This window comes from Micromys minutus (genome assembly GCF_963924665.1).
Source record: "Micromys minutus genome assembly, chromosome: 11".
Lineage (NCBI taxonomy): Eukaryota > Metazoa > Chordata > Mammalia > Rodentia > Muridae > Micromys > Micromys minutus.
This window is the reverse complement of record NC_137980.1, coordinates 55,069,892-55,090,498: the sequence shown is the minus strand read 5'-3', so window position 1 is coordinate 55,090,498 and position 20,607 is coordinate 55,069,892. Positions and strand designations below refer to the sequence as shown.

General features: G+C 50.3%; 1 protein-coding gene across 1 annotated transcript in view; it reads left to right on the top strand.

The window, feature by feature from the left end:
* Positions 1–2,145: 2,145 nt before the first annotated feature.
* The window catches only part of RSPO4 (R-spondin 4), a gene marked incomplete at both ends in the record, with an annotated part of 31,554 nt that continues 13,092 nt past the window's right edge, over positions 2,146–20,607 (top strand). Inside the window, one exon of the mRNA XM_080925411.1 lies at positions 2,146–2,224. Coding sequence (XP_080781537.1) covers positions 2,146–2,224 — 79 coding nt within the window. The remainder of the gene's footprint in view (positions 2,225–20,607) is intronic.

The window sequence follows — 20,607 nt, the reverse complement described above, 5'->3', positions numbered from 1 at the left end:
CATATTGCAAGTCGAAAACAGAAGCAGAGAGCAAACAAGAGTTGGGAATGGTGCATGGCTTTTAAACCCAAGGCCCACCCCCAGTGACATAACCCTCAACAAGGTCATGCCTCCTAAACCTACTCAAACAGTACCACCAGCCAGGGACCAAGTACTAAAACATCTGAGCCCATGGGGCCATTCCCATAAAATAAATAAATAAAGTCCCACAATAAATCTAGGGATTAGTGAATGCTCAGCCATTTGCTCGTACACCTCACTCATTCATACATTTATTCATTTCAAAAGTATCGAGTAATCATCTTATGTCCTGGGAACATGGATAATACACAGATGGTTGCTACCCTGTGCAACTCACAAGCAAGCAAGCTGCGGCCAGAAGCAGCCGGTGTGCGTGGCAGTGCATAGAGTGGGGAGTAAAGCAGAGACAGAATGAACATCGCATCTGGTGCTTCTGCGGTGACGGGAGAGCTCAGGGGCAGGCCATGCAGAGCCAAGGTCTGGGGGGACTAAGGGAAGAATTTTCTAGACAGAGTCACAGCAAGAGCCCTGGAAAGGTCCTGTACCTGAAGAGTGGGAATCAAGGGACGGTGTGGGGAACTGGGGCAAGGGGAGGGACAGAAATATCTGTGTTTACCAAGTGTTAAGGGAGATACGGATGCCCAGAAGAGGTACGGGACTGAGAAAAGAGGAGAACTTCCTGGAACAGGGTCAATTTATGTTCTGAAAGAGTCAGCCGCGGAGTAGAATTAGGCCACCGATCCATGGAGAGGCCAGGACAAAGCGCTGCTCAGAATGTGAGAGGAAGCTAGAAATGGTATTACACACCTGTAAGTTCAGCACTTGGACACTCGGTTCGGGGTCATCCATAGCTACTTAATGAGTTCCTGGGACGCATAAGACACTGTCTCACAAAAACAAACACAAGCAGACAACACATGTAAGAGGCTTGAAAAGCACGCAAAATACTGTTCGAAGCTGGAGATTTGGGCTGAAAGGGAGAAGAGAGACTTCGGAACCTGGCTGGCCAGAGGTAGGCATGTGCCTGTGGACCAGGGGTGTAGAAGTGGGCAGGACAGCAGTTTCAGGACTGCTATCAAGTCACACTTCTAGCAAACAGGAGGCAAGATTGTCCTTTGGGCCTCCAAGGCTCTCTTTCAACCCTCTGTGATGAGACTGTGCTGAGCTGAGCTGTATCTGAAAGGCTATGGGTCTGCTGCGCAGCTTTTGGTATTCCTTCCCCTTTTCAAAGAGCAATTGGTGAAAATAGAAAGTTACTCTAAAGCTTTTATATTTAACAGAAGGCCAAGTTCACGGCCCTTAAACTTTCTCTGTGGCAGTTTCACTGCAGTTGGGCTTGGTTCTCAGCGTAACCGGAGGCAGGAGAATATTGTTTTATTGGAGGAGCAATCTGGCACTGAAAAGGTTAAAAACAACCCAACCCCGGAGATAAGGCTGGAAAAAAACACCCGGGGTCCCAGGCCCCTTGGTAAGAAAATTTATGAGATGTTGGACAATGGGTCAAAGAGTAGGGGCTCCTCGAGGCTGCAGCAGGAAAGGCTCTGCAACCAGAAAGTGTTTGGGATACCTAGAAAGAAAAGGAAACTGAGGGGAGGGTCAGAGAGATGAAGAAGGCAGACACTAGGGAACCCAAACCTAGACAGGTGGGTACAGGGAGCAAGAGAGAGACCAAGCGCTTGGTAAGAGTGGGGTGCTGAAGGTGAGGCAGTCAGGGGATAAGAAGAAAAACAAGCCAGGAGGGTCCTGGAGGCAGGAGAAGGGGAAAACCAGAAGTGGCAGAGGGAGGGTCTGTCTCGGTGAGCGTGCAGTACTGCGTGTGCGCGTGTGTACCTAGAGCCGGCCTGTGCACGTGCGGGGGACCCGGAGACTGGGGTAGAGCTGGACAACAGCTAGCACCCGCACGGGCCCCCCGAGGGTTAAGCACCGCCCAGCCGCCGGCTCCTCCCCGCCCTGGCCGCGCGGCCGCGCTGACGCCCTTACTCGACCCAACGCGCCCTGGGCGCACCGGCGGGTCCCTGGTGGCCGCAGCGACCGGCGACCCGCGGATGCTCAACGCGTGCCTCAAGCTGTCCCAGCACAGAGGCTGCCGGGCCGTCGAGGAGCCAGAAGCACCAGGCTGCCCAAATGCGGGCGCCACTCTGCTTGCTGCTGCTACTCGCCCACGCAGTGGACATGCTCGCCCTGTACCGAAGGAAGAAGCAAGGTACAGATGTGGCCGGGCTGGTGGTGGGGTAGGCACTACGAGGTCGACTCGTGGTAGCCCAGCAGATATGGGCATTTCTCTGGTGCCTGACGTCTGTACTGTTGACTCAAGGTTTGCACCGGGTGCTGTCAAACAACTTAGACCTAGGAAGCACTATTGGAAAGGGACTAGAGGTCTAGAGATCTAGAGGTCTAGAGGTCGGGCTCACTGGCCCCAGCCTCCCAGCTGTGTCCCAGGGGTAACTCCACAGACACCAAAACCCCAAGGAACCATCCTTGGAAACAATGTACTAAAAGACAGGGCTAGTGACTTAGAAACCAGTCCAGGCATCCAGGCTGGGCCAGGGGGTCACATGAAGATCAATGACTCCAGGGCCCATGTGGGGCTCGGTCACTGCTACTGACCCCTGCTGTCACCCTCCCCCACCAGAATTGATCTGGGTTAGCCTCTCTGGAGGTCTCAGCATGACTGAGACTTATGTTCAAGTTGAAGTCTTTGGGAATGACCTGGAAGACGTTTGTCCTCTCTCGAGCCTTAGGGTTTTTCCTTTAGGACCTTCTGGAGCCATTAGGAAACTTGAACCTGTGACTAACTGTGCCTGGGCCCTGTAAATATTGAGGTCGATGCCACAGTCAGATTGTTTTGGAGGTGAGTTGAGACTGTCCTTGCAGAGCCAGAGTTGACAGAACCTGCACTGGTTGGGAGGGCCAGAGGACCAGCAAGCCCTGTGTCTGAATGGGGCAGGCCCTGGGGCTCTGGGTGTCCGGCTGTGAATCAGCTGGCCTCTGTGCCAAGAGTCTGCCACACACTGCTTCCCAGATCCCTGTGATAGCTCACTCTAGAGAGCAGGAACCCAACATTCACATTCATGCAGATTGCTTTGCTGAGCAGCCCCCACAGGCAGGTGGGAGCTCTGATTTGGTTTCTGACTGAGAGCCTGGGTCTGAGAATACTGAATGGTAGGTTGCAAAAGTGCCCTTACCCATAGGGACTTCTAGTCCCTCTGCATGGAAAGCCACTTGTAGATCCTGTAAGGAAGCAGGGAACACGGGGGCTGTGGGTGAGCAGGGATGGGTGGGCCGTGGGTTAGGGATCCAACTGCTAAGGGTGTTGGATGAAGAGCAGAGAGAACAGAGGTGTAGGCTGCAGGAACTTGGGGGTCCAAAAGCCCGAGAATGACCTTCACTTCACTGCTCAGAGCCCAGTCACTGGAGCCAGCCTAGCTGGATCTGTGGCCCTCCTTTGAATGCTCCAGTTGAGTGACCTCCAGAAAGACCCTCAGAGCGCCACCATACCTCTATGAGATTCTCCAAGATACTTCTCCATTCTGAAACAATGCTTTAAACCATCCCTTTTTGCCATCTTTAAGATGGAAACAATAAACTCCAGTCTCCCACTCGTCAGGAGAACCACAGCTAAGATGAAGTAAGGAAGAATGTTAGCTGCCTATGCGGGTGCCTGTGATACCTGTTACCATTGATCACCCCAGTTTCCTGGCTGGTATGTTGTTCGATACTTACAAAAGCCCAGTGAGTGCAGAGAGAGGTGCTTACATTTTAGAGAGGAGACAAGTTCAGAGAGGGGGATTGTCTAAGGGTGCGCAGCAGATAATAGTACAGCAGGCCCAGCTCTGCCTGGGTGGCGTTGTGAGATCCTATGAGCTGGGTTGGTCTTCTTTCCTTGGAACCTATTTACCTACCTGGTAGGGAACAGAGTTAGATTTCTAAGATGCTTTTCACTGATGAAAGGAAGAGGACAGGGGGTAGGGGACATGAAAACTATTTGTCCTTCCCTTTAGCCCAGCTCACCAGCACCTCCTAAGGAATTTGGGAGCAGAACGTTGCCCCTTGCATTGGTCCAGTTAGATGAAGAGGCTGCTTTTGAGACTCGGGTGTGCACACGTGCCCAGCATCTTCAGCGAGGTTGTGACAGTCCATATGATACAAAGGGGACAACCTTGGGCTCCAGTCCCTCTCCTGAATCATTCATGCCATGTGACCTTGGACAAAAGAGTTTCTTCTCTGCTTCTGCCCACAGCCTCAGTTTCCCCATTGGCACTGATGTGAAGGCTATACCTCCCTAGAGCCTGTTCTGGGAGGCAGTCACAGTTCTCATGGGCAAATGGTTTTGGGAAATGCTGGGTTTGGCTGAGTTCTTGGCTTATCTAGGGCTTTGATGGGCCCAGGAAGAGGAAATGAGGAGAGGCTGACCTTTCTCAATCCTAGACATCACACGATGCTTCTTAGACATGAATTGGGAGGCGATGCATGTGGTCCCCGGGGTCTTATCAACACTGGCCTTCTGATCTGATTTTGGTTAGAGAATTTGTCCTTTGGATGCATGGATATCAACAGAGCCCTATCTGCTTGCTCACTCGCTCGCTCGCTCAGTCATCTGTTGATGTAGGGTCACAAGGCAGCCTCCTCCCCTTCCAGGTTGTGTTGAGACAGCCAAGCCAACAAGGAGGCTCACTTTTCCCTGCTTTCCTCCTCCTCACCCTGCTCTTGACCTCAGCCTTTGGCCCAGTATCCTGCCTGCCCCAGACATGCCAGTTCTTCACTGCCTCCCTTGGGGTCTGCCTCTTGTGGACCTGGGCTCCTCTGCCTCCAGCGTCATCACTGGGTTTTGATGAAACCTAATTTTTCTGTTTCTACAAACTAGAATGAAAGGAAAGGGCTTGAAAGGGGTTCTTGGACCTCAAGGGTCTCTTACAAAACACTTTGATTAATTAAGTATAAATGAATTAAAACCAGATGGGGACATTTCTCTTGAAATCCGCTGGTGTGCCCGGCAGTGGGGCAGTGGAGCAAACTGAGGGGACTCTATATGTGTCCCCAGTTCATAGATCTGGAGCTTCCTGTAGATAAGGCTGAGGCCCACAGCCTCTGTGAACTACTGAACCTGGCTCCTTGGGCAGCAGGATACATGTACTAGTATCCCAGAGGGGAAGTGTGCAAAGGCCGTAGGGCAGAGAGGGCTCAGTAGGGGACACCTGAACATTAGCTTCCCTGAGAACCTTTCTTGTTCCCCTGGGACCACTTGATTACCATGAAATGACAAGGGGTGGCATCCACTCCAGATGCCTGCTAGGTGGGTGCAAGGAATGTCCTGTGCAGAGTGTGAATGGCAGCTCTGGCCCTGCATGCAGATCCAGAGGAGAGGCAGACACTTGGACAGACAAGGGATTCTCACAGGCTGCCTGTGCCTCTGGCCTGCAGGTCAGAGCAGTGGCTGTGTGCAGAGCAAGGTGTGTCCCCTGAGAGCCGGTATGCACATAGGGCCAGGCTCAGATGGACATTGTGGTGGCTCTGAAAGGGAAGCCAGTTCCCTTGAGGCAAAGCAGGCTTGTCCCTTAATATGTGCTGAGGAATGGTGTTGGGGAGTCCTGCCCCAAGTCCCAGATCTCTTGGTAAAACAGCAGCTGGTTGAATCTAGAAAGCAGAAGCCTACACAGAAGTCAGGCGGGCAGCTGATCCTGGCCTGTCCCTTCTCAGCCTCTGTGAAACCACCTGGGTACAAAGAGAGGTGTTTCCACTTACCCTGCCATGGCACTGGGAAGGCATCCAGCTGTATCCCTATTCCCAGGGATGAAGAGACCACAGAGAGAGAGAGAGAGAGAGAGAGAGAGAGAGAGAGAGAGAGAGAGACAGAGAGAGAGAGAGAGACAGAGAGAGAGAGAGAGACAGAGAGAGAGAGAGAGACAGAGAGAGACAGAGAGAGACAGAGAGACAGAGAGAGACAGAGAGAGAGAGAGTTGGCCAGAGCGCAGCAGAAGGGGGATGGACTTCTGCCGTGCCTTGTGGAATACCTATTTCTCAGGCAAGGAAGTTGGGGGCCAGTGGCCTGTGGCGAACTCCCAGCAGCTGAGTTGGGGCACAGAACCATAGCTTTGGAGGCACCCTGGCCTGTGCCTAGAGCTAGCAAGGGACTCTGTTGGGACTGACTGTCATGTCTAGGAAGAGCTTCATCATGTCATCAAGCAGGGCATCAGGATGGCACGCTGCAGGAGAAAGGGGAGCCCGGCCACTCTAGGGACCACATGGCAGGGAGAAGATGGAAATCACACTGTGGATAGGGCCAGTGTTGGCCATGGAGGGGGGATACCACATTTGCTGAGCTTCCCTGGCCAGGGTCTGATGGGTCTAGAGGACTGTATGTCACTGATGTCACAATAGCCAGCATGTCCCTGAAGTCCATCAGGGAGACTGCCACGACAGGACCTCCAGTGCTCTTCAGCCCAGCCTTTGATAGGCAGGCTGAGTGTTGTTCCAGGCTCAGCTGAGGACTCTGAAGGGACATTGCTGAGCTGGGGTGTCACGTGTAAGAGGTTTGCTATTCCTCATGAGGGTATTTATACTGAGATCTGAAGCTCTTGGCAATCAGCTGTCAGCTGAGTAAGCTACAATCAGAGTTTTTTAATGAAAGGACATGGAAAAGAATGGGATGGAAGAAGGAGGAGTGGGATCGTGGGTGCTTCTATAAAGAACTAGGGTAAACGTGGACCACACAGGATCATGCCAAAATCCCTGCAGAAAATAACAGACTGTTTTTTTTAAGTATTAAGACGTATATTACTGCTTGCCTGTGTGTAGGGCTCTGTGCACAGGTATGTAGGCGTGCATGCAAATATGTGTAATGCCACATTCATGTGAGTATAATATGTGGTATGTGTGCTTATGAGTTTGGGTGTGTGAACAGTGTATGTGCTGATACAAAATTTATTTTGTGTGCGTGTGTGTTTATGTATGTGTGGTATACATGCCTGCATGGTGTGTGTGCATATATGTATGCATACCCACATGTGTGAAGACCTAAAGCTGCTGCCAGGTGTCTTGTGTAATGACTCTCCTTTATTTGAGGCAGTCTCTCTCTGAAACCGGAGCTTGCTGATTCTGGCGGGTCTAGCTAGGTAGCTTGCTTGGAGGATCCCGTTTCTGTTTCCTGAGAATTGGGATTGTAAGTGAGCCACCTCACCTGCTTGGGCTTTCCATGGGTTCTAGAGACCTGAACTCAGGTCAGTAGACTTGCACACCAACTGCTTTATCTATATTACTAGCCTCTGCAAATCTGTGCTTCCTTTATCAGAATGTGGGTGCCATTCCCTCATCTATGCCTGTCAGAAACACTCAACCCTTTGGAGCTGACCTAATATAGGATAGATGTAAGACATGGGACCTTATGAAGGTAGAAGGTCTCTATTTTCCCACGGTGAGCCCCATGGCACTATCCAGGAGCTGGTCAGTAAGCCCAGGAAGTCTGAGTTACAGCTCCACTCCCTCCAGGACACCCACACCCATAAACAGCTCCTGAGATCTTCTGCTTCTAGTTGCCCTGAGCCTGGTGCCCTGCCCTTCTCAGTGTACTAGAATGTTAGCCCCTGGAAGGTAGGAGTCATCAGTCTGGGTCCCGAGGGCCTTTCTGCTTTAGACACCCCAGAGCAGTGACTGTGACAGACACCATCGTGTTCTCGTAACACAGCCCTGTCTGGTGGATACAGTTCCTCCTCCCCGGTGTACACAGAAAGAAAACTGATTCAGAGGGGATTCAGTCACATAGCAAGTGTGTGTGGGTGTGGGTGTGTGCGCGTGCGCACGAGCGTGCACATGTGTGTGCCCTGGGTCTTTCTGGTTCCAAAACTCACAGGAGCAAATCCCGCTTACCGTGTAGCGCCGAGTCATTAGCCAGCCTCTTGCACAGAACTTTACAGTTTTCAGGGCAGTAAATGCTTAACTTTCTTTCTGGAGTTCCTGATTGTGATTGTAGAATTTTGAAGGGTGGTGAGGCAAAGAAAAGAAAAAGAAAACCTGAGACCAACACCAGTAAATATGGAGGTGGCAGCCGGGAAAAACCAGCCTCAGGTCATGAGCTATTGGTGGCCATGGAGATACAGGAGAACAAGTGGCCAAGGACATCTGTTCCAGAGTCTGGAGAGTCTAAGATGGCGCCTCAGAGCCTCTGTTGCCACTGTGTAGCTGAGGGCTGCTAGCCTGCCTTCCCTGAGCAGATCGGTGTCAGAAGGCAGCAGGACACCTTCCACATTTGGAGGGAGGCAGCCAATAACCAGGAGTCTTCACAGGGTTCCTCGGTGATCTGCAGATGTGAGGCTGCCACACACGGTCTGGGGACTTGCTTAAGGTATGTGGTAAAGTTGTCATAATTTCAGGGCTAGTCACTCACCCAGAGCCATGTCTGTGGACTCTGTTACGACGTGAAACAGTCTGGCATGGTAACTCCTTCAACGTGCACCTTGTCCACATCTTTCTTTCCACAGTCTACTCATTGCCAAAAATCACATGTCCCTTGGTCTCCTTGGGTAACTGCCTAATTTTTTTGACCTACAGAAATGGCAATTTCTAATTCTTCAACCAACAATTCTCTCCACTGCACTCTGCCTCTGCAGACAGGGTAAGAGCAGTTCCTTCTGAAGCCTCCAACAAAGACTCAACAAGAATCGGAGGCTATTCCCTGACCTACGTTGAGAGGACCAGCCAGCTGCTGAGGGTTCTTGGCTTTAGAAAATATGTGACCCCAGAGAAGTTAAGTAACTTATCCAAGGCCACACAGCCAAGGCTCAGAACCTTTGTGGCCCTAGGATCTAAGCTCTAACTACTGAGCACAGCAGCCTCTCGGCCACCACTCACAGAGATTGAGTTACCCACATCCCACAGAGCAGCACACAGAATTAAAACTGAAACGCTCATTGCAGCATATGCAGCTACCATTTTTGTGGGGTTGAAAACAACGGGATATCAGCAATTTTCATGTTTCAAAACAATAGCGTGACGAAGTAAGGTTTGCCAAACCAGGATTTAAATCCAGATGGTTGATGGCTGAGCTCCGTAGACCCGGTGCCAGCATACCAGTCCTCTCCTTGCCCATCCATCATATGGCTTCTGAAATGATTGGTCCTGCAGACCTCCTTGCTTGAGGAGCAGGAGGACAGGCATCAGATAGCCAAGGCCACACAGAGACAGAGATGGGATATCCCAAGGCAATCTCTGGTCCAAGCCTCCTTTCTTAGTCTAACTCATATGTCCTGCCCCAGATCCCTCTGTACATGCCTGGCCTCTGCTGGGGAGACCTGCTCCCCTAGGTGCTGCTGCCCAGGCTGGACCACCTCCATACCCTGGATTGATTTCTTCTAGGGCCCAGACTCCACTCTGTGACCCACGGGAGGCTTTGATGCCTGTTTCTGAAGGAGCTGTACCACGACAATGTAAGAGGAAATCAAGCTAAGGCTGGGACCCCAGACCGCATGGGGGTTCATCCCTGTCTCCAGAGCCTCCCTCCACCTTCCCTACAGCTGATGGCACGAACAGAAAGACATGTTGGAAAGGGTTCTGGCGTTGAGTGGTGCAGCTATCTAGTGAGTTCAGGCAAACTCTAGGCCTAATGGCAAGGGAGACATGGGTACAGCTACTCTTGATGCCCTGCCCAGGCCATGCCTCTGTGGGCTGATTCACAAAACAGCCTTGAAGTGAAGTTAGCACACTAGCACGCGGAGGTGTCCATCAGGATAGCCAGTGTCAGGTCCAGGCTAGAACCTGTGGCTAGGGCTGAGACAGGCCTGGGCTCACATTTCCCAGCTCTGCTTGGATGCAAATACGTCACTCCTGAATGTCACTGCTGTCTGTCAGGATAACAGACAGTGATAGCGGCGGACACCTGAGGGTCACTGGCTGTGGCTCATCTGGAAGGCACAAAGCAGGTTCTGAAGAGTGGTAAAAGGCTGGTCAAAGCATGCACAGCAAACAGACAGGTGGAACGCAGATTGGAGTAGAGACTCCAACCTTTCCCTGTCCGTTTCTGCCTGGTGGTTTCCTAAAAGCCAAGAACTGCTATAAAAACAAACAAACAAACAAAAATCCCTGACTGGGAGGAGTGAGGGTGTCTGGGGCACGGAGGTTCTGAGAGGGGTGACCATGACTGTCTTAGGGTTCCTATTGTTATGATGAAACGGCACGATCAAAAAGCAGACAATTCCTTCTCAGTTGATCACTGAAGAAAATCAGGACAGGAACTCAAATAGGGTGGGAACCTAGAGGCAGGAGCTGATACAGAAGCCACAGAGGGGCTTGCTCTTTGTGGATTTCTCAGCCTGCTTTCCAACTACCAGCCCAGGGATGGCACCACCCAACATTGGGCTGCCCCAGTAATCACCAATTAAGAAAATGCCCTTACCAGGCTTGCCTACAGCCTCTACTGGGGGCATTTTCTTATTTTAGCCCCTTTCCTCTCAGATGACTTTAGCTTGTGTCAAGTTGATGTGAAACTAGCTAGCACAATGAATTTCAAAGTCCCTTTGAAGCTCAGGATAAGAGGTAAAGGACCTGTCATCTGCTGGGTATGACACTGTGGACAGAGCCACCTACCCTTTAATTCTTTGACACACAAGCAAGCTTGATGGTTCCTTTTTCCTGTGTCTGCTGTTCTTCCCAACTCCATGGATGACCACCATGTCTCTGCCAGGGCTCTTGGCATCCCTCCTTACGCTGCCTCTCCTGTCCCCTCTCCTCAGTGCCTGGGGTAGGGGATAGGATGTGTGCTCAGGATAGCAGACTGGTTTGAGCATGCCTGTCCAGTGACTTCCCAGGAAAATTAAAATAAACCTGGCTTATAACCTTGAGGTCATATACAAGGCCACAAACAATGTAATTGTAACTAGATCTGTTATATTGTTTAGGGAATAACAAAAAGTCCCTGCCTGCTTTGTCAACATGTATTTTTGTAATATTTTTAATGCAAAACCTAGACAAATCAATTACAGTAAGCCCACTCTAATGGTCTGGGCCTCTGCCCTCTGCCCTCTGCCCTCTGCCCTCTGCCCTCTGCCCTCTGCCCTCTGCCCTCTGCCCTCAGAAATCATTCCTCCTCCTGGTCACTGCTCTCTGATCTCTCCAGCCTAAGGACCATTATACTTGCTGGTCCCTCTACCGAAAATGTATGTTACAAAGAAGTGTTGGAATCCCACTTCCTTCAGGGTGGAAACCTTCACTGTGAACTGGCTATCTTGTTAACTAAGGTCTCCCTGGGCCTTGAATAGTATTTGACAGAAAACAATCATTCTGTGGTGATATTCCACAACCTCAAGACCCCAGTCTGCAGGTGTGAAAGCCTCTTGCGTAACACAACACATGGGCATATGTGGTGGTTTAAATGAGAATAGCCACCATAGGTTCATGTAGTTGAATGCTTGATTCCTAGTTGGTGGAACTGTTTGGGAAGGATTGGGAGGTGTGGTTTTGTTGGAGGAGGTATACCATAGAGGCAGGCTTGGAGGTTTCCAAAAGCCGACACCATTTCCAGTTAGCTCTCTCTGCCTCATGTTTATGAATCAAGAGGTAAGTAGCTTCTCAGCTACTGCTCCTGTACCAAGCTTTCCTGCTTGCTGCCATGTTTCCTGTCATGACGGTCATGGACGTAACACTCTCAAACCATGGGCCACACATTAAATGTTCTGATTTTTAAGTTGTGTTGGTCATTGTGTTTTGTCAGAGCAATTGAAACATAACTAAGACACCTTATAAACTTGAGGTCAAACAGACAAGACCAGAGACAATATAACTGTTTGTAAATAATTCCATTGTATTGTTTATGGAAAAACAAGAAAATGTCTCTGCATGTTCTGTGCATGGATATTTTTTTCTTAATATTTTTAATGCAGAACCTGAACAAGTCAACTACAGTAAGTCCCCTGTAGGCATCTGTATGTGTCCTGCCTGTTCTGCATGTCTGCACACTGATGTCCGGCTGGAGTGGCAAAGCCCAATTTTTTGTTAGGCCCAACAGGCTGTGGCAATGGATGTGGCAGAGCTGGCCACTGTCCAGATAGGGAGAAAATGGTAGCTGGAGAGATGAAAAGCAAGAAGCATGCATCCAAGTCTAAGGATCTGAACCCTGGACTCCAAGGACTCACTGAGTGCCTCTGAAAAGTTTCTGTCCTTCATTGAGGACCCTTTACTGAAGGAGTGCTCTCAGTAAAATCCTGTTCCCTGCCATGCTGCCCCCTGCCACAGTGGCAGGTGTTGCTGGTCATTTTCAGTTTGCCTATACAATAGGTCACAGTACTATTTGTCTGTTTTGCTTTTTTATAACATGTGTGTGCATGGGTCTCTAGAGGCCCCTGGCGGGGTACAGAGCAGCAGTAGTGGAGAAGCCCATGATGGGGAAAGCTGAAGAGAAAGGATGGAGAGGCCAAACATGCGCCCCAGTAACTGACAACCTTGCATTACATCCTGCCCCAAATGGCTCCCCAGCCTCTCAGTGGGAGACAGAGTCTTTCACATACATATACTTCGGTTTTCTTCACATGATCACCTACTTTGTGCTCTGGGACCAGGACCCTCTCTGCCCTGGAGCTCACCAAGCAGGGGCGTGAGCCCAGGGACCCCCTAGTCTCTATCTCTGCAGCACTAGGAGTAAAAGCTCATGCCTTCATATGTGACCATTTAAAATGTAGATTCTGGAGATCAAATGTGGGTCCTGATGTGTGAGAGGTAGGCGCTTCACCAACTGAGCCACCTTCTAGCCTTTGTCCTTGTTCTGATCTTCAACTTGAAACCTGTCAGTGATAAAGAGTCACTTACCATGTAGGAACTAAACTGGTTTTTTTTTTAATTGCTTGGAATCTCTTTGCTCACCCTTGGGTTGTGTTTTTCTTACTGATTTATAGAAGTTGCTTGTAGCCAGATGGTGGAGGCAAAGGCCTTTAGGTCAGATCTCTGAGTTAAAGGCCAGCCTGGTCTTCAGAGCAAGTTCCAAGGCAGCCAGAGCTATGCAGAATAACTCTGTCTTGGAAAAATGAAATTTTAAAGTTGTTTGTATAATGCAGATGACTATCCATGGCTTGATTTGTAGCTGGCTTCATGACCAGACTGAACACGCAATAGGAAATATACACCTTTTTTTTCCTCTAATTCAGTTTAACCCTAAAACGCAATCCTTGGTAACTGAGCCATTCTCAAAACTTTCAGGCAAATTTAAGGTTATCAAGAACAAACACAACAGAACCCAGACTGGTCCTGACATTTTAAAGCGGACGTCTGATTCAGAATTCTTTCCTGTACAGGATGCCAGATGCCAACTGGCCTCTTGTACCATCTCCACATGCCTGTGTCCCTCGTCACAGACAGGCCTCTTCCCCGTGGGGACATAGCTGTAGCAGGTTTTACCATTCCAGCTGGTTTCCCTGTAACCTGAGGGAATTAACTCACAACCAGAAAGTTCTGCTTGGCTCACAGTTCTGAAGTTTCTAGTCCCCTCTGGGCAGCTCCATACCCCAGTTTTCCTACCTCTCCACCATATGGGGTATGTGACAGTTATGGTGGAGAGGTAGGGAAACTGTTCCCCTCACAAGGGAGAATCTGAGAAAGAGGGGGAGGCCAAACGTGTGCCCCAGTAACCTAGATCGTGCTTCCAAAAGACTCCCCCACATCTCATTAGGGGACTGGGTCTTTCACATACAGGTCCTTGGAGATGATGTCCAAACTGTGTTGTGAGCATAAATAGTGGGGACCAAATTAGCTACAGCTGTCACCTCAAAATTCCCAGAGCTCAAAAACTCAGGGCCTGTCCTGGTGAGCGAGAGGAAGAGCTGTGCCAGGTGCACCTGTGCTCCGAGGATGGCAGCGCCCCACTGTGGTCCTCGAACCCCTCCAGGTAGAAACTGTCACCTACACTGGCATCCCGATGCTGGGAAGATAAATGAGCCAAATGACAATATGGTTGTTCCACCTGTCCCACCCTTTCCGTCTCTCGCTAGTTTGTTTGTCCTCAGTGGATCAAGTTAGACAGCAAATGCTGGTGTAGTTGGGGTGTGGCGTTCCAGACTCCCCGTCTTCCAGGCCCCTCCAAATCAGAAGCCTACCTGCATGTGGGAGCAGGGGCTGTGCCTGCTGCCCCAGTCACAACTGGGCCATTCTTCTGTGTTCTGTGGACAGGCACTCCAGGCTAGAGAGGTTCAGGGGAAGGGATGAAAGGTGCCAAAGAGAGCTGTTTCCTCCCAAGGGGGGTGGACCCCAATTCTAGGCTAAGGGAAAAGCACAGGGAGGTTTTTTGTTTGTTTGTTTGTTTGCTTTAGTTTTTAGAGGAGCAAGGTTATTCAACAGAACACCCACAAAACATGCACGTGCAGCAGGCATGGTGGGGAGTTAGGGTGGGGGTGAGGGCCACTGGCAAACAAGGAGGAGTCTGGTGGACGTTTACATTTCTAGTCTAGTACATGTAATTTTTTTCAAAGCCTTTACAGGCAAAATCTGTTTTGTCCTACCTTTCTTTAATAAATACAGTATAAAACTATATAAATATAGTTTCTTGTTTTCATCGCCCCCCCCCCCCGCGGATTCCTATAGCCTAGAAAGAGCCTGATATGAGGTAAATATTCAAGAAATACTGAATGGACAAATGGGTGGATGGATGCATGGATGAATGAATGGGCGGATAGAAGGGAGAGTAGATGCATGGATAAATGAAGGGATGAGTAAATGGAAGAACAGTAAGATAGATGGATGGATGGATGGATGGATGGATGGGTGGGTGGGTGGATGGATGGATGGATGGGTGGATGGGTGGATGGATGGATGGATGGGTGGATGGGTGGATGGGTGGATGGATGGATGGATGGATGGATGGATGGATGGATGGGTGGGTGGATGGATGGGTGGATGCATAGATGGATGGATGGATGGATGGATGGATGGGTGGGTGGGTGGGTGAGTGGGTGGGTGGATGGATGGATGGGTGGATGCATAGATGGATGGATGGGTGGATGGGTGGATGGGTGGATGGATGGATGGATGGATGGATGGGTGGGTGGGTGGATGGATGAATGGGTGGATGCATAGATGGATGGATGGGTGGAGAGGTGGATGGATGGAGAGATGGATGGATAACTGAACCTCATCCTTAGAAGTATAGCTTAGGGTTGGAGAGATGGCTCAGTGGTTAAGAGCACTGACTGTTCTTTCAGAGGTCTCGAGTTCAAATCCCAACAACCACATGGTGGCTCACAACCATCTGTATTGGGAATTCAATACCCACTTCTGGTGTGTCTGAAAAGAGTGACAGTGCACTCCCATGTGTAAAATAAATAAATCTTTTTTTAAAAAAATGAAGCATAGCTTAACCTTAGGCCAAGAACACACAGCCCTGGAAAAGAGGTCACATCAGGGCTTCTCCTAATTGTAGGATTTGAGAGGAGGAGGGAACCCATAGGGAAAGATTAGATTCTAAATATTCCCCCTTGGAGTGGATGTAGTGGAGAGCCAAATGTGACTCTCGGCTCTGCCATCTTTTTCAGTCTTCCCAATCCTTATGGACAGGGTCCACCCTTGTATCGGCCTGAGCCTGACCGTGACTCTTGCCCTGCCACTCACTGGCAGTAGGGCCAGGTTCCCTCAATGCTGTAAGTAGATGTTCCAAAGCCACCATCTACTTCATGAGGGGTAGATGTTCGGGTAGAAGCTATGTGGGAGTCTACATTCTCAGCACTTAAAATAATAGTGACCTCCAGTTTCTAAGACTGCCTGGCTCTACACCCACTCACTCAGAGTCTGTGTAGCCCCAGGTAACTTACTCTTCGATGTGCCTTAGCCTCCTGGGGCCTATGAGTTAATAAAACCCAAGTATGAGGGTTATGTGTTCACAGCTCCCATTGCCAGCCACCTGACAGATGTTCTGAGCATACCACATAGGCCATCACACTTACGTCTGGGGGGCAGTGATCCCTCTTTTACAGGAAGGGAAACTGAGGCTTAGGGAGACTCATCTGGGGCAGAACTCAGGCAGTCTGCCTCTGAAGCCTATGTTTCTTGCTGACCTGAGCACAGCCCTCCTCTTCTTGTGCCCGGATTTCAGCTCAACCTCTGGGCTGCTCTAGAGGTAGACTGAGGCACGAGCTCCTCCCTTTCCCCATCCTGCCTTCTATATTTCACAGCTGGGAAAGGCCAGTGGAATCAACCCCCAGGGGCAGCTGGAGGGCTCTGGCCTCTGCACTGCTGTGCTTCATACACAATCACTGCAGTCTGTGATGACCTAGGGCCATGCACACACTCATGTGGGTTCCTGAGTGGGTGTGCAGGTGCACATGTGTGCCTGTGTATGTAGAGGGTTTAGGTCAACCTCATATCACTCCTCCAAGAGTTATCCATGTTGGATTTTTTGAGACAGGGTCTCTCGTGGAACCTGGATTTCTCCAGTTAGACTAGGCTGATTGACCAGCACACTCCAGGGATCCCCCTGTCTCCACTTGTCAACTGTACAAGATAACAAGCTTGCACCATGTCCCACTTATTATGTGGGTTCTAGGATTAGCCTTAGTCTTCATGCTCACACCCCAGGCACTTGACAACACAAGCTGTTTCTGTGGTCCATTTTCTCAGTTTCTTCTTACACACTTCTTACACACTTGACATATAGGGCAGGCTGGTTGCTTCTCCAGCGGTTCCCCTTGGAACAGCTCAGTGGTGATTCTACGCTGGAAGCTATCGGAAGGCTGAGCTGGGGGTGAGGCGACCTGGGAGAAGCCAGCTGATGGCTCTTGTAGTATCTGGCTTCCTATCTCAGTGTGTTCACACCAGCAAGGCCCTGAGAAGAGGGATCCTGTCTCTACAGCTGGTTCAGAAGCTGACTGGGCTCTGTGCTGCTCCTTCCCATCCGGGACACCAGTCTCTCTTCTCCTGTTGAGTAGCTAACAGTGGTCCATGGTAGGGTGTGCAGAGATAGGAGAAGAAATCAGATTTGGTGTTGGGTATAAGCAGCTTGTTCTAGTCTATATCCTAGTCACCCCACCAGGCAGGGGCACCATTGAGCACAGGCTAAAGGTTTCTCCATGCTGATTCCAGGGCCATCTCAGTCTGATAGAGGTGCTCACAGATTCCAGTATCCACCAACTGAGGGAACACAGGGACCCAACCAAACCCTGTCTTTCCTGTCATATGAGGTATGGGAGGGACTGTCCACAACTGAGTTTCCTCCTATAGACAGAGTGATCCCAAGCCACTGTCCTCTCATTTCAGAAGCCCTTACTGACCTGTTCCATGGTTCCTGGGAGAGACAAACAGAGACTAGAAAGGCAGAGGTTGAGTCGGGCCTGGGTAGCCAGTGCTGTCCCTGCCCTCATTTGACAGGTTTTCTACCTCCATTAAGGTCAGCTTAACACTGGAGAAGTCAGTAGAGTTGGCCTGCCATTAGGAAGGCTCTCAAGGCCTGGGTGAAGGGTCTGTGGCTCTCACTAAGTGTTGGTTTGAAGCAATGGGTGATGGCCTGACCCTTGGTTTCTGTTGAGTATGTAACCTCTACATGTCCCATCCTGGTGCTGAGAAGGGACTGGTGGTCTAGAAGCCTCTAAGCCTGCACTCTTTGGGAGCCTCCAAGCTGGGAGCTATCTCCAGAGTCTGGATGGTGCAATCTGCCCCCCAGGCTGGAATGTGCTGGCCCTTGGAGCCAGCCTCCAGCGGTGGCAACTGCCTCCCATATGTGGCAGTCAGAGTGGGCAGGCGGGCGCCCAGATGTTGTTCATTTCCCTTGGTCATCAGTGACATGCATCCCTCATTGCCAAGAGGATATCTGGGATGTGCTGACTAGTCCTCTCTTTGCAGCTCCTCTTTAGGGGTTCTGGATTCTTCCCAAGGGCAGAGCAGGGACCAGGTCCTGTCCTGGTCCTCCTTAGACTAGTTTGGAGCAGGGACCACAATCTTTCTCTGCCTGCCCTCCTCCCCCACCTTCTCACCCTGGGAGTCCCGAGGATGGCTGGCTGTATTAAGTCTTTAGCGCACCATGACAAACCATGTTCTCATGCAAGGCATACTTCATTGGGCACACCCCAATTATGAAGCAACTCTGCCCCCAAAAATGTTGGCATCGAAATAAACAACTCTGCAGCGATTGTCGGAAACACAGCCACAGTTGGTGGAGGCAGGGCAGGTGGGAAAGGTCACAGCGATGTCACTGAGACCCTCTTATCTGTCTGTCCTACCCAGCAGCTTCACACATATCTGTGAGCCAAACTCACAGGATTCCTGATTTACAAATGAGAAGCTGATGCACAGAGAGATTAGGATGCCAGCTCGTGGTAACAGATAAGAGGGGAGGGTCAGAGCTGGGATTTGAACCTATGCAGTCTAGCCTTGAACCTGCTCTCCACTAGTAGATTTAAAAGTGCAGCTTCAAGACTACAAGGAAGGATCCATAAACTATGTGCATTCCGGGTCCTGACAGCCCTCCAAAGTATAGAGTCGACAGCTAGGCCCAGCTGGAGGTGATCCACCGCCTTCAGGAGAAGCTATGTATGACCAAAGGGAATGGATCCTGCTTGGCCCAGTGTAGTGGCCTACACCTGTTATTCCACATACTTGGAAGGCTGAAGGGGGGTTCCCAAGAATTCAAGGTCAGCCTCAGCAGCACAGCAAAATCCTTCATCTTGAATCAAAACTAACAGAAGATCCTCTGCGTCCCATTGTCTGTGAGAGGGTAGTGGGTGTGACTGACCCCCCAGTCACAGTGAGACCTGGAGCTTCCCTCATGCTTGGCACCAGGATGGGCATAGGACTTGGAGGGTCTGCAGATGGCACCCGAGACCATCACTGTGGGCAGCCTCAGTCACGGCAGTGTGAACTGGCAGATGCCCTGGATTTTTCCAGAAGTCCAAATTCCAGCTTTTTATATGAAATTTGTTGATTTTATAAAGTTGGCCATCTATTCCAATTATTCTTTTTTTTTTTTAAAAAAAAAGGTGTAAGGCTGTATATTTGGCTTGAGTACCAAGGGCGTTTTAATGTCAGACACACTGTGGGCTGCTGAGATGAACCTGTTTGGGCCAGTGTGTCATTGTCCCAGGAATCCACATGAGCCCTGGGGAAAAGATGACTGTGGTGTATGTTGATATTGAGGTGACCTTAAGTCAGTTTCCAAATGGTCAAATCTAACAGGGGCATTGGCTCCTGTTAGATGAAGCATTAGGGCCCAATCTCAGGACACAGATGACTCTGACCCTAGGGTCTTTGCCATTCCTTGTCCCCAGAGGAAAGAACAAACCCGCCCTTCATCCAAGACCAAAACCACCTGATAAGACCAGTGGTAACAGAAAACCGTGTCCCCAGTCCTTGATCTTTATCTTCTAGTCTTTCCCATGTTCCTGCCCTACATGGGACAAGTGGCTACACCGTGGTTCACAGTTCCACTGTGGGCTGTGACAGTGTAGACAGAATGGGCACTCCACTGTATGTGGAGTAGTCTGCCGGGTTGCTGATATGCCCCTTTAAGGTTTTGGGGCTGGAAGTTGCTACGTCAAGTCTTCAAGTGGGGAAACCAAGGCATCAGTGGGAAGGGCTTGTCTACGTTCTTTCACCAAGCAGAAGAACCAGGATGTCCATCTGGTCACCTGCACACATCTGTAAATGTTTTGGGAGGCAGAAATGACACCATCCTCTTCAACCTGGTAAATATGGTTGCAGGTTTTCAGATGCTGACTATGTGCTGGCCTCTGAGCTCACAGCACGCACTGTCTCCCTCCATCACTGCAGCCCTGCAAGATAAGTGCCACCATGCTATTTTTGACCTAGAAAAGGTGGGGCTCAGGATGGTGACAGACCTTTCCCAGGTGCACACTGTGCCACCCCCAAAGCATGAATCCATTGACTCCCTTGAATTCCCCCCAAAATCAGCTCAGCAACTGCCCATTGAGTGAGAGAGGAGCTGGATGGCTCGGCACTGGGTTTCTTAGTGCATTCAGAGTTAAAAGCCAGAGTCAACTTGTAAATCACGAAGCCTAAAGTGGTTACCATGTCCTACAGAGTAAAGTTCCAAGTGCTAACTTGTGCCCTAGGCACTGGGAGAAAGACAGGTGGCTCAGGTGTCATTCAGACCTCTTCAGCTGCTAGCACGAGGTGGAGCAATACTTGTGGGGTCGACTGGCATTTCCACTGGGGGAAGCCAGTCTCAATTGTGAGAGAATCGCATGGGTGTTGACTCTCATGCTCCAAGAAACATCATGAGGTTGCAATTAGAGCCCAATTGTGCTTACTTATAGGCTTGTGTCTGATCCAGGATAGGGTAGGGGTTCAGGCCAAGATCCACCTGTCATGAAGAAGGACCCAGGGTTTCCCCGGAGTGCCATGGAGGGCAGTGGGACTGCCCACCGGGGTCTTTTTCCTATCGAGCTAGGTCTTTTCTGATTCCAGGCTGACAGAGAAGCATCAGTGGAAATTGGTGCCTTTCTTCGGAGCCAGGAGGAAGCCAAGCCCCGGGGGAGCCTGGATGGCCCTTAGAAGCTTTGCTGCTTTTTGGAGCTTGTGAGGTTCCTGGCTGATGCTTCCCTCTCTGAATCTCATTTGTTTATTTCTCTTTCTCCCTCTGCTTCTGTGTTAGTCAGAAATCATTTGGTTGCA